The sequence below is a fragment of the Anser brachyrhynchus genome (genome assembly GCF_964034855.1).
Source record: "Anser brachyrhynchus genome assembly, chromosome: 7".
Taxonomy (NCBI): Eukaryota; Metazoa; Chordata; class Aves; order Anseriformes; family Anatidae; genus Anser; species Anser brachyrhynchus.
The window spans coordinates 8,329,099-8,345,123 of NC_137701.1; the positions used below are offsets into that span (position 1 = coordinate 8,329,099).

General features: G+C 44.0%; 1 protein-coding gene across 14 annotated transcripts in view; it reads left to right on the forward strand.

The window, feature by feature from the left end:
* The window catches only part of UNC80 (unc-80 homolog, NALCN channel complex subunit), a 128,936-nt gene that overhangs the window by 111,390 nt on the left and 1,521 nt on the right, over positions 1–16,025 (forward strand). For 11 of the 14 annotated variants that reach the window (XM_080598924.1, XM_080598930.1, XM_080598925.1 and 8 more), the window contains 8 exons: positions 1,313–1,497; positions 2,400–2,565; positions 3,050–3,229; positions 5,270–5,408; positions 7,444–7,500; positions 13,490–13,571; positions 14,057–14,168; positions 15,431–15,642. In XM_080598924.1, coding sequence (XP_080455050.1) covers positions 1,313–1,497; positions 2,400–2,565; positions 3,050–3,229; positions 5,270–5,408; positions 7,444–7,500; positions 13,490–13,571; positions 14,057–14,168; positions 15,431–15,642 — 1,133 coding nt within the window. The remainder of the gene's footprint in view (positions 1–1,312; positions 1,498–2,399; positions 2,566–3,049; positions 3,230–5,269; positions 5,409–7,443; positions 7,501–13,489; positions 13,572–14,056; positions 14,169–15,430; positions 15,643–16,025) is intronic. The other 3 variants (XM_080598935.1, XM_080598926.1, XM_080598929.1) reach the window with 1 other exon arrangement.

The window sequence follows — 16,025 nt, forward strand, 5'->3', positions numbered from 1 at the left end:
GTCTGGAGAACAAGGCTTATGAGGAGCGGCTGAGGGAGCTGGGGTTGTTTAGCCTCGAGAAGAGGAGGCTCAGGGGAGACCTCATCGCTCTACAGGTACCTTAAAGGAGGCTGTAGAGAGGTGGGGGTTGGTCTATTCTCCCACGTGCCTGGTGACAGGACAAGGGGGAATGGGCTGAAGTTGTGCCAGGGGAGGTTTAGGTTGGATGTTAGGAAGAACTTCTTTACTGAAAGGGTTGTTAGGCATTGGAATGGGCTGCCCAGGGAGGTGGTTGAGTCACCATCCCTGGAGGTCTTTAAAAGACGGTTAGATGTAGAGCTTAGTGATATGGTTTAGTGGAGGACTTGTTAGTGTTAGGGCAGAGGTTGGACTCGGTGATCTTAGAGGTCTCTTCCAACCTAGACAATTCTGTGATTCTGTGATTCTGTACTACCGATGAAAAACTGGCAATTCACTGATTTAGCTCCCTGCTCCAACAAACCTGTATACAGATGTGTGATGGCTGAGATGTCGTGGCCATCAAGAGAGATGGAGTGGAGTAGTCAACCATTCCCCCAGCAATTTCCAGGCCTCCTTTGTTCCACAGGGTAGATTCCTTGTCTCTCCTGTGAGCTGTTGGTCACAGCCCACTTCAATGTAGAGCATTGTTTTGAACCTCATCTCTGTTCGTCCCCATTTGTAATGCAGTGCTCTTGTGAATTATGGCCCTTGGACTGTTTTTGTTGTTGTTCAGATTTTGTTTCAGATTCAGTTTGACTGGGGCTCAAGCAGCTGCACTGCTAGAAAGGTCCTTTTCCTTACCCTGAAAGTAACCTGGAGGTGATTGTGCTCACAGGGTGGCCCTTTCTGTGGCTGTGCTTAATAGAGGTTTTTGAGGTTGTCTGATCAAACAGGGCTGCATTCCCATCCTGAGCTGCTTTTGAAATACCAAAATTGATACCAATACCTGAATTCCAGGAAGACAATCAAATTATGTTAGAACTCTGCAGGGAGGGAGAGGGGAAGAGCAAAAAAATACAGAGGAACTTGGGTGTGAAGTAGGAACATTTCTCATAGGTAAAACTGGAGGAGGGACTCTCAGTCCTGATCCCAACGCCCTTTATTAGGACAAGGTTCCCCTCCTTCCCTGCGCTGTTTGCAGACTGATAGAAAAGACACTTGTGACTCTGAGGTGTGTGGGTGTGCATGTGCACGTGCATGCATGCATGCCTAGGTTTGTGCCCCCTGTGGCCCCCCCATTCCTCCCTCAGTGCTTGTAAGGGACACTAATAACATCTCTGACTGTCCTTTGCTGGTGTGTGTTCCCATGTAGCCCTGAAGGTGATCCTTGTTTGCTTTGAACGCCAACTGGACAGCCAGTGGTACTGGCTGAGCCTGCAAGTCAAAGAGATGGCACTGCGGAAGGTGGGAGGGCTGGCCCTGTGGGATTTCCTCGACTTTATCGTGCGAACACGGATCCCTATCTTTGTGCTCCTTCGGCCCTTCATCCAGTGCAAGGTAACAGTTGCTTTGGCTCCTGCTAGATCACTCCCTGAAGGCAAGATATCCTTTATTCCATTGCTGAAAACAGAGGCAACAGCACTCCTGGAAGAACCAGGTGTTTATGTAGGGAGTGATTTGTTAGTAGGCCTGTGAACCCTTTGAAACTGCATCAGAAGGCTTTTCCCAAACAACAGTAAAGAGTATGCCCATCATGCAGGAGCTCTGATGTAAGAAGCCCCAGAGTATAGCTAGACTTAGTTCCCCTGGGTAGGAAGGTACCTACAAGGCTTGACCAAGAGGGTTTGCATGTGGACTTAGTTTCACAACAAAGACGCTGGAAGCACTTGAGACTATCATGGATGCACTGAACCTAGGAGGGTGTTGGCATGGTTGGCAGAAATTTTCAGCAAAAGCTCCTCCAAACAGAGCTGGGCAATGCAACTAATAGGCAGGAAGCAGTACTTCACCTTACACGTCTTGGGTGATGGTTCTGATGGGGCTCTTGCGGATGGACAGACAGCTGCTGGGCTGGGGCAGCCTGGGCTTAAGCTAGTCACAGCTCTTCCCTCCTTGCCAGGTAAATTGAGACATGGTGCTCCACCTTATTTAGCCTTCTCACCATTTGGACAGACTAAATCATCTTGGAGGCAGGAGCTGTCTCATGTCTGACAGTAGAGTTCAGCTTAAGGAAGCCCTGATCTTCATGTACCAGTGAGATTCTGTGTCTGCTCAGTCAAATATAAGGTTGTCCCTGAAAGACAGGCAGAAACTTCTCATAGCTGCAGTCAAAACCATGCCTACAAAGAGGACAGTCTGCTGGCTACAGGCTCATGCTGATCTGAAGACCAGTCCCAGCTCCCTGGGCATCGCTTACTCGCCATGCTAACGTGTCCCAATGTTGTTAATGCCCTTCTCAGCTGCTGGCCCAGCCGGCTGAGAACCATGAGGAGCTGACTGCCCGACAGCACATCGCTGACCAGCTGGAGAGACGGTTCATACCACGCCCTCTCTGTAAGAGCTCCCTCATCGCAGAATTCAATAACGAGCTGAAGATCCTGAAGGAGGCAGTGCACAGTGGGTCTGGTAAGGAGGAGAGGGGAGAGCCAGAGGGCCATCAGCCCAGTTTGGCCAGCAGGTTCACCTGGGAATTAACTTGTGAGACAAACCTGCCTGCTCTCAATCCCACATATGTCCCTTGTTGCCACAAGAGGGCAGCCGCTGCGTATGCACAGCAAGAGATTTTATGTGCTTTGTTCTTAAGAAATGAAAGAAAAAAAAAGAGAATGCCTCAACCTTTTTTTCCTCAGTAATAATTTGCCTTTTTCCTAAATGTTGAAGCAGTAAGGTTGAGGGAGAAAACCAAACTGCAAACAAACAAAAAAAACCAGACACAACACAGATTTGGGATGGGGTGAGCCGGGGTATTTGTGTCTGCTTTATCACCTCTGCCCAGCCACTGCCCCACTGCTCCTAGCAGTCAGGTGCCCAGTGTGACAGGAATGTGTAGTTGGTTGCTGATTTCCAGTGCTGTCACTGACTTGGGTTTGATTTTCCCACTCTTGCGCAGCTTATCAAGGGAAGACATCTGTGAGCACCGTGGGCACCTCCACCTCCGCGTACCGCCTGAGTCTGGCCACCATGTCCCGCTCCAACACGGGCACTGGCACGGTCTGGGAGCAGGACAGCGAGCCATCTCAGCAGGCCTCGCAGGACACGCTGAGCCGCACAGATGAGGAAGATGAAGAAAGTACGTGGTTACTGATTTGAGCAAAGCTCCCAACACTGAAGGTGTTTTCTGGATGCCCCCAAGGACAGATAGGAGGGGAAGACAGTTGTCACTGTCCCAGTGTGAACAAAAAGCCCATGGGGGCACAAGGCTATGAATCTGGTGTTGCAGCTACACAGTCCATGGTCTTAAAGCTTGGGTCATTCCATACCTCCTCATCCCTTCCTGATCTCTGGGTAGAGAAAAGGAAGGGCCTAAGCAGACATCTAGTGTGTGAGACCTGGGCTGACATGCAGTCCCCACAGTGCTGACAAGGCATTAGCGATCAGTCCTCTCTTTGACCTTCATCCTGGCATAAGGCAGGGGTGGTGGCTGGCTCTGTAGTTATGGTCCAGTTGCTGCAGGGTCTGAGTATTTCCTGCTCATCACTTCTGTCTAGATGCTCTGACATGGAATATGTTGACCTTGTGCTGCATGGGATCCAGCTGTGGCTCTGCAGGGTAGAATGTCTGTGCACTTGTGTCACTTGATTCACAGAGAGGAAATTAAGCCTTAAACCTTCTGACAGCGAAAGCTTGATCTCTTGTGGGTAGCTGGCAGGTTCCAGGGTTGCCAGGCTTTCTGGTGCCGGTTTAAAAGGAATGGAATGGTGAATATTTTGGGGACTAATTTGCAATGACCTCAATGTTGCTTTGTCATTTCAGCTGAGTTTCATGTTATTCTTGGAATTTTGCCTTCTCTCTGCTTGTGAGCTGTCCATCTGCTTCTGAGTTGTCCATCACTGAAAGCCAGGGTAGAAAACTCAGCTTATATGTCATCAGGGTTTCCCCGTACTTTAGCAGGGATATTGTCTTCTGGTGCTGCAAGGGTTGGTTGCCTCAATGTCTTGAAACTCAAGCATTTTGCTTTTGTATTTTAGGACTGCTGACTATTCCCAAAAGACATTAAGTAAAAGGGGTGAAAATGGGTGGCTCAAAAGAAGGGCCTGTGCAGTTGAGACAGAGCTGCCTTTTGGGAAAGAACAGTTAGCCTGAAACTTTTCAGGTTCAGCCCAACGTTATTTCAGCTGGGTTCATTGCTAAACATTGCACAGTCCACCCAGCATTGTGCTGCTGATACGTTTCTCTGTTACACATTGTGGCCAACGCTGTTTTCAGCCTCAGATTAATTACGAGCCACTGTGTGGAATGATGAGTGCTGTCTTCCTATTTGCTTATGGCAGTGTTACCTCAGCCCTGCCTTGGCTTAATGCTGCCGTAAAGTATTTCAGTATATCAAAATTGGAAAAGGGCAAAAGAGAAGAGAAAATTACACAAAACTTCCCCTTTGTTTCATTTGTTTATTTATAATTAGAAGTTGTTGTGGTAAAAACCACAACAGAGTCATTTCTTTCCAGATACTTCATGTAATTTGAAACAGCACTGAAAATTTCAAGCAGTCCTGATCACAATCCAACTGTCTGCAAAGCTCAGCTGCAGTATGATATGCTTGAGTCAATTTATCCAATTTTTTTGGTGACATTTTAAAACACATATCCCAAAGGGTGTTAAAGGCTGTCAATCCTGCCTTTTGCTTTGTTATGGATTTTATCTTTTGTAACAGTGCTGTGCTGTACTGGAGCAGCCATTGATTCATACCATAACGTGTCCAGCTACAACTTTTATGTCAGCAATCACTATATATCACCCAACAATTTATTAATCACAGAAATTAAGCCTTAGTAGAAACCAAATTCCCCAAACGCATTTTCCTGGGAGCTATATAAGCTGAAAGCAGACATAAATCCCTGCCTCCTGTGTGCGGTGCTCCTCGATCTGCAGGGTTTTATGCGTATGTCTTTCTGAACAGTGATTGTAAAATCTAGTGGAAGCAGTCAAATTTGCAGACTTGGGGACTTGGTAAGTAAATGCTGGGTATTGTTGGGTATTGTATTATTGTTTGATTAAATTTAAATGTATTATTTAAATTTATATTTATTATTTAAATGTGGAGGTGGGGGTTTGGGATGGTTGTTCCCTCTCCTTTCTTGTTTTCTTTTTTTTTTTCTTTCTTTCTTTCTAGATGACTCCTTGAGCATGCCCAGTGTGGTAAGTGAACAAGAAGCATACCTTATGGGTGCCATTGGGAGGAGGCGGTTCTCCAGCCATCTCTCCAGCGTGTCTGCACCTCAGGCTGAGGTGGGCATGTTACCCAGCCAAAGGTAACAACATGGGCTTTTCACCTTTTCCATTATATTCATGAGAGCAGAAATGGTGCAGGTATATTATGTGTAAATCAGAAATGTGGGATAGGAGGATCAGCACCAGCACAGTGATAATAAATTTATTCATCTTAAAAATAGCATTGGACCAAGGGTGCAGCTTTGGAAATAATGATTTTCCAGGATGACTTGTGTTGCATAAGGTCCAAAAGAAGGAGCTGTCATTTCTAGAAACCTTACTCTGAAACAGTTTCAGACATCTCCAGCAGTTTTTTTCCTCTGCTACTACAGTGGATAGCACAAAGAGCAGATGTGATTTCTAGGTTCCGTAATGAACCAGGGGACTGTACACAATCTGCGTTGGGAGCAGGGAGTAATCCCCAGATGCTGGACAGAGGGCAGAGGTAGTTTGTTTGATTTACTTTTTTTTTTTCCATGCAGACTTTATCCTTCTTAGAACATTAACTAGCTCATCTTGGACACCGAATGTCCAGCTGAAAGACAGGATTTAATAGTTTAAAGCCAGAAATATTAATGTTGATAGAGATACCCCTGAATGCCTTATTCCTGGTTGACATGGAGTGGTGAGAAAGAGATAGGAATTTGGAAAATGTGCGCCTTTAGAGTGTAGAGAGAAGTTTTGCAGTTAAACGTGACTTTTTTTCTAAGTAAACAGTGTTTATTGTTTTGTTTTTCTGTGGCATAGTTATCCAAACATATCTGACAATGGATAGATTAATTTTTGTTAACTCCTTTGAACCTTTAAACTGTAAATTCTGCATTATCTCTTGACCAACCTTGGAAAATCAAACAACATTGTTCCCTCCCAGTCTTGCTTGGAAGTAAAGAAATAACCTTGATACATGAAGGAAAAGTAACAGCTGTGGTACATACCAGCAGAGAGAGGAGAAGTGATTTACAAGAGAGGAGTTACACAGATTTTATCTGGGAGTTTTCACAAAAGGGCTTACAGGAACTCATTTGACTTTTGAACCCAATTGATTCAGTCCCTTTGTTTCTTAAGAAATTAATATGCAAGACTGCATTTTCCCCAATCTTTCACTACAATCTTGAATGCATAAACTTCATAGGAGTCACAGCTGACTGATAGCAATGTTTGCTTTGTGCAATCCCAAGTCATGGTTCTTCTGAGAAAAAAAGAGTTTAATTACAACAGAGCTTTACTTTCTACTTTTGATGTACACCATATACCAGGAGAATCGCTTTTCATCTATGCAGGGAAAGTACAAGCTCAGCAAGCACAATCAAAGTCTACAATATCATGCCCTTTTTAGTTATGGATGGTCTCTGGGCTTTCAGGCTGCCTCACAAATGTAAACTAATTAATGCTAAGTAATATTATTACTGCTTTCCTGCTGGTAACCCAGCAGACTGCCTTCTTTCTTTCATGATTTTCCTGTGGCTGAGAGAGCTGCTCCTGCCTCAGTGGCTGAAGTATAGAAAAGCAAAGTGATTGTGTACTTGTTTGCCAGGATCCACGCCAGCTGTTTACTTACAGTTTCATTGCACTACAAGACCTTGTTTTCCAGATGTTTGTCCTTAGAGCTGTACCAGAATGAGAGTGGTCTGTAGCTCTTGGGAGGCAGATTAGTCCTCCCTCAGGAAGAACTGGCTCGTGGGGAAGAGGGAAGAAAAAAGCTTTCTATGAAGCTGGAAGTAAATAGAACCAAAATAAATGAAAATGCCACAGGAAAATGGCTTTGAAAACAGTTCCCTGACCTTATTTCCTGTGGAAATACATCCTACTGAAGTCCTTAGCTCCCCAGTTCAGAGCAGAGATGTAGACGTCTCCATGTAGTGTAAACTCCTCTAACAACTGCTCCTGTTATCAGATGTTCTTTCAGCTCCTCTGACTCATATATGTGCTGCTGAGCGTGCGAGACCAATTAATGTTACCGTCCTTTTTTACTTTTTATTCCGTTGATATTTTTTCCCTTTAAAACAGAGACAATCGCATGCTTTTTTTTTTGCATTTTCTTTCCCTAAATTCTTAATCTCCCTGCCCCTCCTGCAGTGAACCTAATGTCCTCGATGACTCCCCGAGCCTGGCCACTGAGGGCAGCCTCTCTAGGTACAGTGTTAACACTACCTGTCTGTCAGTGTGTGTGCTGGGAAACAAGCCGTTTCCAACCTCCTCTGTCTCTTCCCCTCACCTTTTGTTGCTCTCTCCATCTCTGTCTCTTGTGGCTCATTGATATTCAGGCCTGCAAGTCAAAGGTGTAGCAACCCACCTTCAGTTTTCAGCTTTGATTGCCAATAACTTGGAGGAAACTAAGGGGAAGGGGAAATAGCAAGTGAAGTAGTGGTCTGTCTGGCTAGCCTGGGTTTTTCCCCTTGTTTAGCAATTGCTTGAAAGGCATGAGAAAGATTATCCATGAGGCATTAGCTGTAGCCTGTTATAAGCATTAGTCTGGAGGCTTACACAAAACAGACATCTGTTTTTCCATTCATCTCACGATGCTGTCACCACAAAAGACTTAATAACAATATCAAGCTGTTTTCTTTAACGTTCACTAATAAAACTAATTACGATAACTCCTGCAGAACAAAGTTCTCCGTGGATGCTTTGCAGTAATTCTCATTGTTTTTGCAAAGTGTTCCTAATTCTCAAATGGCAGCTTTAGAAAGCTTGCAGGTGAACACCATGAATCCATACTTAAAATTGCCCCATCAGAACTGGAGTTCAGGCCAAGCTGTTGACCATTACCTGTGGACAGGGGAGTTTGTGTGCAAGTACTGTTAGGGCCGTGCCTGTCAAATGGGTCAGAAGTGAGCTTGGAAGGGAGGTCTGCACCTTTAACGGCCACCTCAGTCATGCCTGTCATCCTTTTGGTCCCGCTGCTCTGCTCACACCTTGCAACCCATCCTCACGAGGTCGGAGAGCTCTCGTGAGTCCCAAGAGCATCTCTCTCCTTCCAGGGGAACATGGCCCATCCCATTGGCAGCACTAGGATAACACACTACTTCATTACTTGACCACCCCAGCTGAAGATGTGGATATGCTGAGAGGCGTTTGGGGTGGGGACAGGCTGCTTTGTTCATTTGTTAATTCCTCTCAGCTGACAAATGGAGAGTTTATCGTTGGTTGTGTCACTGAGATCATCTCATGATTCATAGTGGCCTTTGCGTGCATGACTCCTGCTTTGGCAGATAGGTCTCTAAATGGTGCTGCTGTAGGAGTGGCATTAGGAAAAGACATCAGCTTGTTGGCAGAGGCAGGAATATGGTTATCTGCTTTTGTGATGCAGGAAAATTGATTGCATGGTCATCTGAGCATGCTTAAAGAGAACAGTAGCCATTCAACCAAAGAAGCCAAGGGCCATCCCTTATGTGGAGCTAAAAGCTCACCCCAGTTGGGGAGGATGAGGAGAGGAGAAGGTCTGGATCTGAGTTAAAGCCATCGTGACCTGATATCAGGTTACATCACTGTTGAGTTTGAAATGTTTTGATCTTGTTAAGTGGGAGTCACTCCTAATAACGGTGATGAGGCTGAGGAATATGAGACAGCCAAGTCAACAGATGAGTTCAAAAGCAATAATTTATTTTGAACCCTGAAATGCAATCAACTGTACAGTGGGTTCCTACTAATTTCTGTCAGACCAATTTTTGCTAGGGACCAGGACACTGTATCCTCCCCCCTGCTCTTTGGTACGGAGCTTTTCTTAGATAAAGAGCTTAACAGATGTACTTGGGAGTCAATTCTGTTAAGGTTTATTATTTTTTTCAAGTAGCGGGCATGAGAGCTGCAAAACCTTAGAAAGAAATGAAGACTGGGAAATACTGCAAATTCATATGAAAAAGCTAGATTACAGTTCCGTGAGCGAGAAAAGTCATTTCAACTGCGTTGTTAAATTTGCAAATTGGATTCCTACTCTAAAGCACAGAAGTAATGAAGCAGACACTGCAGGAGTTTATTGTGCTGTGGGGATCACAGGACAGAATAAATGTGTTTTTACATTCAGGAACATCAACTTTGAATAAAGCAGGCTTCGGTTTTTCTTACATAACTTTGATTTTGGCTGGAGCACAGTAGCAACAGTTTATGATTGCCTTCTGAATTCAAAAGCTGATGTTTAGTCAACTGACACAAAGAAATAAATCATATGGAGACTAGACCTCTATGGAAGGTAGGAGTTTTAAATAAATAAATAGTGATAAACACAAGAAAGAATAAAGCCTGTTTCCCTTTGTTCTAGAACAATTAGAGACAGCTGTGTAGAAAAGCAGGGAAGACGGTAAGGGGACAGCATTTAGGTGCTCAGAAGTAAACAGATAGCATGAGGTACTTGGAGCAGATGTATCCAGCATCATGAGTTGTAGTAATAATTTGAGAGGAAAGGACATTTCCATAAATCAGGAAAGGAAAAATGAGAACTCACTGTAATGGAAATCTGTTGTACGAAGACATTGTCCTTAATGTTTGTAGTTACGCCTAACCTAGCTTCATGGTGCCTATTAGGGAACATCAGAGCAAATTCGTATTGCAAGCGTAGCAGATCTAACACCAACATGACTAGGATGTGTCTGGGAATACGAGAGCTGGAGTTCATCTACATTTTAACGCATTTTCCACTGGCCTTTGTCTACTAACCCCATCACTCAGATGCCTTGGGACATAGATAGTGTGTACATTCTACCACAGTGGCTTGGCAAGCATGTACACCTTTAATGGACCTTTAAACTCCTTGTTTCCTTTGTTTGTGTTTTAGTTTTGTCTTTTTTTTTTTTTTGGCTGCATGGTTTATCACTTATAATTCCAACCTGACAAAGTTTCTTTTAGCCCCCACTGTGTGACTGGCTGTCATTTCATGTAGGGATGGCAACATGCTCCCATGAAGCTGGGTTTGTTTGATCTTTTACTCACCTGTCTGCCCTAACTATGAAGCAGGAGTAACATTACTGTGAAGATAAAACCTCTGACAGAGATACTCAGGGAGTGATAGAGCATCTTTGTGATGGGCAGGAAATTTTTCTATTTCGTTCTTCACAAATAAATTTATATCCCAAATAAATCTGTGTAGTGTAGCAAACCCCTTATCGATCACAGTGCCTCAGGAGGGAAAGGTACTGCCAGCTGAAATGCCATTTGATTCAGTGTTCCTTGATTGGGTTCCGCAGGCTGCCGGAAACGCAGTATGTTTCTGGTCAGGTCTGGTAAACAAGGAGAGACAGAAAAGGAGGGAGGGTTTACACGGAGTCAACAATCTGTCTGCCACACTAATTTTCATGGAAATACGATCAGCAGTGCCATTCTTTGATGTGAAAACAAACCCTCACAAAGTGAAAGGTTGTATCTGAAATTTCAGCCACTCATCTGAAATTTGCAGTCTTCATGACTCTCTTCCCTTCTTCCCTCCCCCCCCCCATCCCTTCTTCGAAATTTGGGGATAAAAGGCAAAAAGACAGCCACAGCAGGACTGTGCTGTGTGCTGGCAGCTCTGCCAAACTGTGCTGCTCTCTGATCCACCATTTGTCTGCAATAGTTATCTGCAATTTCAGCTCATAAGATCATCCTGAATTATACCAATTTGTGTAATGATTCAGTGCTGGAAATAAGCATCCACCAGCTCACTAAACTCATTTCACTTATGATATAAGCCAGGCTGAAAATCACAGACTCCAGCAGGAAGACACGAAATCCAGCCTTTCTGTTGTTCACCTTTCTATTGTTTGTCTTCAGTGCACAGGTTACTCCATGGGAATCATTTTTCTCCTCATGTATAGCCTCTGTGCACTCACGTGGTCCATCTGCTCTCTTTATCTAATGACTTTTTCGAAGTATTTTCATGATGCATGTGAAGTGAATTTGTTTTACCACTCTAAACAGTGTTTTGTACTGAATACATCTGTAGTCTGCCTGCTACAGACAGGTATGTCACATCACCCGTAGAGCCAAGAGCTGCTGTTCCTTCATCAGACATTGTAACAGTATTGGCAAAAGCCAGTCCAACAGCAAATTATTTTTTCAAGACTTTCTCCAGCCAATTCCTACTTAATTCACATACTGGCAGGAATCGGTTTTTATGTAAACATAGAAACAGGAGGTGAGGAAAGTTCTACAAGCTGCAATTTCAGGTAGTCTGGATCACAAATAAAAATTTGAGCGCGGTCTCTCTGCTCTAATAAGGAACAATGTGCTGCTTCTGGACCTACCAGTCATATGTGCTGCAGTTACTGCCTGGGTTAAGAACACAGTCTTGCTCACAGAAAGTAACTCTGAGGGCTCTGCTTATTCATGGACGGGTGTTTGCATGGTGTTTAGGATGCTTTGTATGTAAATCATGTCAATACCCTACGTAAAAGCTGGAAAATACGTTCCAGAGGCTGGTGATCTCATTTGGAAGGGCTGTCTGGGGGAGAAAAGGACTCAAATATATCTTGTTTGTTCTGGCTTTGAGCTTGCATAAGCTTTTCCTTTTTTCCAAACCACTGCAGCTGTGGTGAGATTGCCGAAGGCATGGCTAGGCTTAGGAGGCTGTGGTCAGACAATGAGAAGAGAAACAGCTTCGGGGGCTGAAGGTAGTGTCTCTCCCCTGAAGTTGCCAGTTGTCTCGCCAGCAGAGCTGGTGGAAGCACATACATATGGTTTAAATGCAAAGTCGGGCTTCGGTTTAAACTGATGAGAGGAAGGAGTAGGACTTTGAGCTCAGTTAACCAGACTTTGACCTGAAGCAGACCAGGAAGCTCTCATGTTCTCTTCTACCAAACCTATGACAAGCAGTAACTTCTGCCAAAGGGAAGAATGAGCTGTTCAGGAGAGAGGACTTTTTAAGCCTCTCCACAGACATCCTTCATGTCTTGTCTGGCCATGTCAAACCTTAGGTTTACCTTCTTCCTCCGCTCCTGTAAAGGCAGATATTAAACCTTCACTCTGTTGGTGGTACTGAGCTCCTCTGGGGAGATCCAAGGAAAACATCTAGAGAAAAGAATGTTGTTTTTCTTTAGATTAATGCAGGCCAAAGGCAAAATGGATTGTAATACCGAATCCTCAACAGTGCATTCCAGATATAGCTGGGAATTGCTTAAATAGGACGTGTGGCTCAGTGGATTCCAGTCTGTCCCAGATAAGCAGCTGCCTTCTCTAAAGGAAGTCCATCTAAATGTTAGTTGCTATTGTAACCATATGTCTCCCAGACATAGTTCATTCAGTTAAAATGTTTTGTGACCGCTGTCTGCTAAATGAACAATTTTTAACTGTTTGGAGGAATATACTACTTTGATGAAAATGAGGGGAGGGTGGTATTTTTGTATGAAGTAGATTTAATGATCAGTTGAATAGTAGAATGAGATGGTGTGTAGCTGAGTCTGTTTTATTGCTAAAGATTGTTTTACTGCAGATTTTCAGCTGTTTTGTACCAAGATATTAAAAACTAAAAATGTGTGCTTTTATAAATGTATATATATAATTTATGTTTATTTGTATTTTTTGTTCATTCGCTACAAAGAGACTCAAGGCTGCAAGTGTTGAGTGTGAGGCCTTGTTCACATAACTCATGCATCCATTATGTGAATAGATCCTTTGTCACTTTGTGTTTGTTTTTTTGTTTGTTGACTTAAATTGAAATTAAAACCAGATGACAAAATTGTGACGAGGCTGTGGAGTCTATTTGGGAGGAAAAAAATATCTTTTACAACATTGTCCTTAAAAACGGAAATGCAAACAAGAAGGCTTTTGAGCTAGGAGCTGATATTCTTGCCTTTGTTGACAAAGCCTACGTGGCAAAGGATGCAGAGAAGTGAGTGTTGGCTCAGTGGGATGCATCAATCAATGACTGAAAACTGAAATTTGCAGTTATTTATAGTTGGATGCTACGTGTGCGTGGCCAAGTCCTGAATGCCATGACTCCACCTCCCACCCTCTCCTAAGCCTTGGAAGCCACAACCCAACAGACACGTCCCCCCCATCCTTCAAAGACAGTATTTGCTCTTTGAAGTGACTGTGCCATTAGTGGTTTATCTACCTATCTATTTATTTATTTATGTCAGTCACAATTGCCAGGACACCTGCTAGTTACACAGGGTGCTTCTGTGCTTGGCCTAACGCTGTCGACATCTAACAGGGTGGCAAGCGTGCAGAGTGAGCCCGGACAGCAGAACCTTCTTCTGCAGCAACCCCTGGGGCGGAAGAGAGGCCTACGGCAGGTGAGACCACGGGGCGTGAACAAACCTTTCCTTCTCTTTGAGTTGTTTTGTTGTTTTTTTTTTTTCTAATTTCATATGTTTTGAAATGATTTCTGCATGTAATGTTTCCCTTTTACGGGTTCTGTGATACTCTGGCTAAGTTAGCAGGACCGTAGTGCAAGTTGTAGTTGTGAGACCTGGCAAACTGGTAAGAAAGAAGGCGCACTTTGAGTTCCCCGGTTCTTTCCTCTGTGCACTTTTGTTGGTTTTGTGGGTTTTGTTTGTTTTTTAAATTCAAATGATGGTTACACAAAGCACATCAATTACATTCAGTATTAAAACTGAAAAGATCCAAAACACAGAAGTTCAGTAGCTGTTTTCATATGAAGGAGATGTCTGAGCCATTGAAACCTTAAAACGTGTATCTGTATCCTCCCTACAGAGGACAAGTTGTGCAGTACATGAACATACCTCAGCCTAACGTGACTCTTTCTTCCAATATCTAGCTTCGACGACCACTACTGTCACGTCAAAAAACTCAAACTGAACCTCGTAGCCGTCACGGAGCTAGACTTTCAACCACCCGGCGGAGCATCCAGCCAAAACCAAAACCTAGCGGTAAGGCAGTGCTGCATTTCCAGAGCCAGCACTTCATATTTTAAGTAGAAAATACAATGTTGTTTTAGATTAAAGGAAAAGTTAGCACGTTTGAAGAATATGTAAGCTGTTTTCATCGTAGAAATAAGAGGTGCCTTGTTTAACTAGTTTGTGTTGAGGTTGGTAATGACTGGAAATTGTTATCATCAACTTGCTCTTCAGTAGCCTGTACTAAAGGGAAGCCCCAGCATGCTTATCCTTTTCCCTAGTAAATGGATCAGAAAATCGCCCCCTCAAAACACTTTAATGGTGTCAAGGCCAGCAAGGTGAAACTGGACATGGGCAGTCAATGATCATGTTTCTTAAAAGTGTGGAGGATATAGGGTATGTGTCCTCCATTCAGGATGCCTTGTCCAAAAGCTCTGGATGTGCAAATCTTGAAGCTGCTAGTAAGAGTGGGAGAACGAAGGAAAATTCCCACCATTTGCAAGCTTAACAGTTCTGAATTTAAAGGGCTGTATATGGAAATGAATATGGGACTGTCCGTGCAATGTGTTTCCAGGAGTCAGCATTGTCGAGCAGAGCGGGTAGCTCTATTCTGTATATCTAAAGCAATTAACTTTGGAGGAAACACCTCAAAAAGCAAAGGTTGCTTCAGAACTTCCTGGGTTTCCAGACAGGACTGTGCTGGGGCAACAGCGCTGCTGGAGATACTTGAAACATAAAACTTGACCAGAATGATTAAGAGTGGGAGCAGGGATATTTGTTCTACTGTTAAGCTTTAGTCTAGCTGTTGTCAACCCATGGTATTCTTTGTTATTGCTGGGTAGTGAACTCAGTCAATGGCAAGAATGAGGGGTAATCAGCTGCCCTCTTTCTTTTCCAATTTTCCTGCAAAACCTGGGGCAACTCCCTTATGTATTTGATCTTAGTTTTCTTTTTTAGTTAAGGGCAAAAATGCCTAAGTCACATGGGAATCCAATTCATTATATTCTGGGGTGGAAAGATGTTATGGGTGATATTTATCTCACCAAGCCATGACAAAGACAGGTAGGGTCAATAGTCTTCAGGAGATCCCTGACTCTTGCTGTGGCTTTAGAGGAAGCCTAGGAGTAAAAGGCTTTGAGATGAGACGCCATTTAGACAGCTTATAAAGATGGAATGAATCACGAATCCCGTCTTAGCTGTAAAAACACTAGGGATGCTCTCTGCTCTCTTACTGTGTTTTCCTTCCCAAATCGTAGCATTTTAATACTCAGCTTTCTGGGCTTTGTACCCTTCAGCGGAGCAGAAGCGGTCGGTGACTTTCACTGAAGCTCAGCCTGAGGCAACACCACCGTCCCCAGCCAACCCCCCTGCTCCAGCAGCTCAGCCGCAGGGCTGCAGCCACAGCAGCCCCCAGGGGAGCAGCAAGCAGGAAGCGCCAAGTAAACCTGTGCTGACTTCCTCGCCCGCCATCGTTGTAGCTGATCTCCACAGCCAGGCCATTGGCCAGGTAACACGACTGACAGTTTTATCACGTCTGCCCACTGCTTCATCTCGGCTTTGCTGATTTAAGTTGCAGGGCAAATATTTATCGCTGCATTACAGCAGTATAACAAAAGCTGGCTGATGAGTAAAGGCAGCATCTTTTCTTAAGGCTGAATTTGCTGTCCTACCCTCTGCTTTTATAAACTACCTGCTTCTCGGTCTTTGCAGTAATTCTTAATTTGTAAATATATTTCCTGCATCTTTCCATCATACCTACAAGTCTTTCTGGACCTGTGCAAGTTTTCATCAGCTGGCAATTACAGCTTGTTCTCTGAGAAATGAGTCCTTCAGGAAGGATTACTTCGAAAACTCACTCAGGGTTGTTTTAGCAAAAGCATCACATTTCAA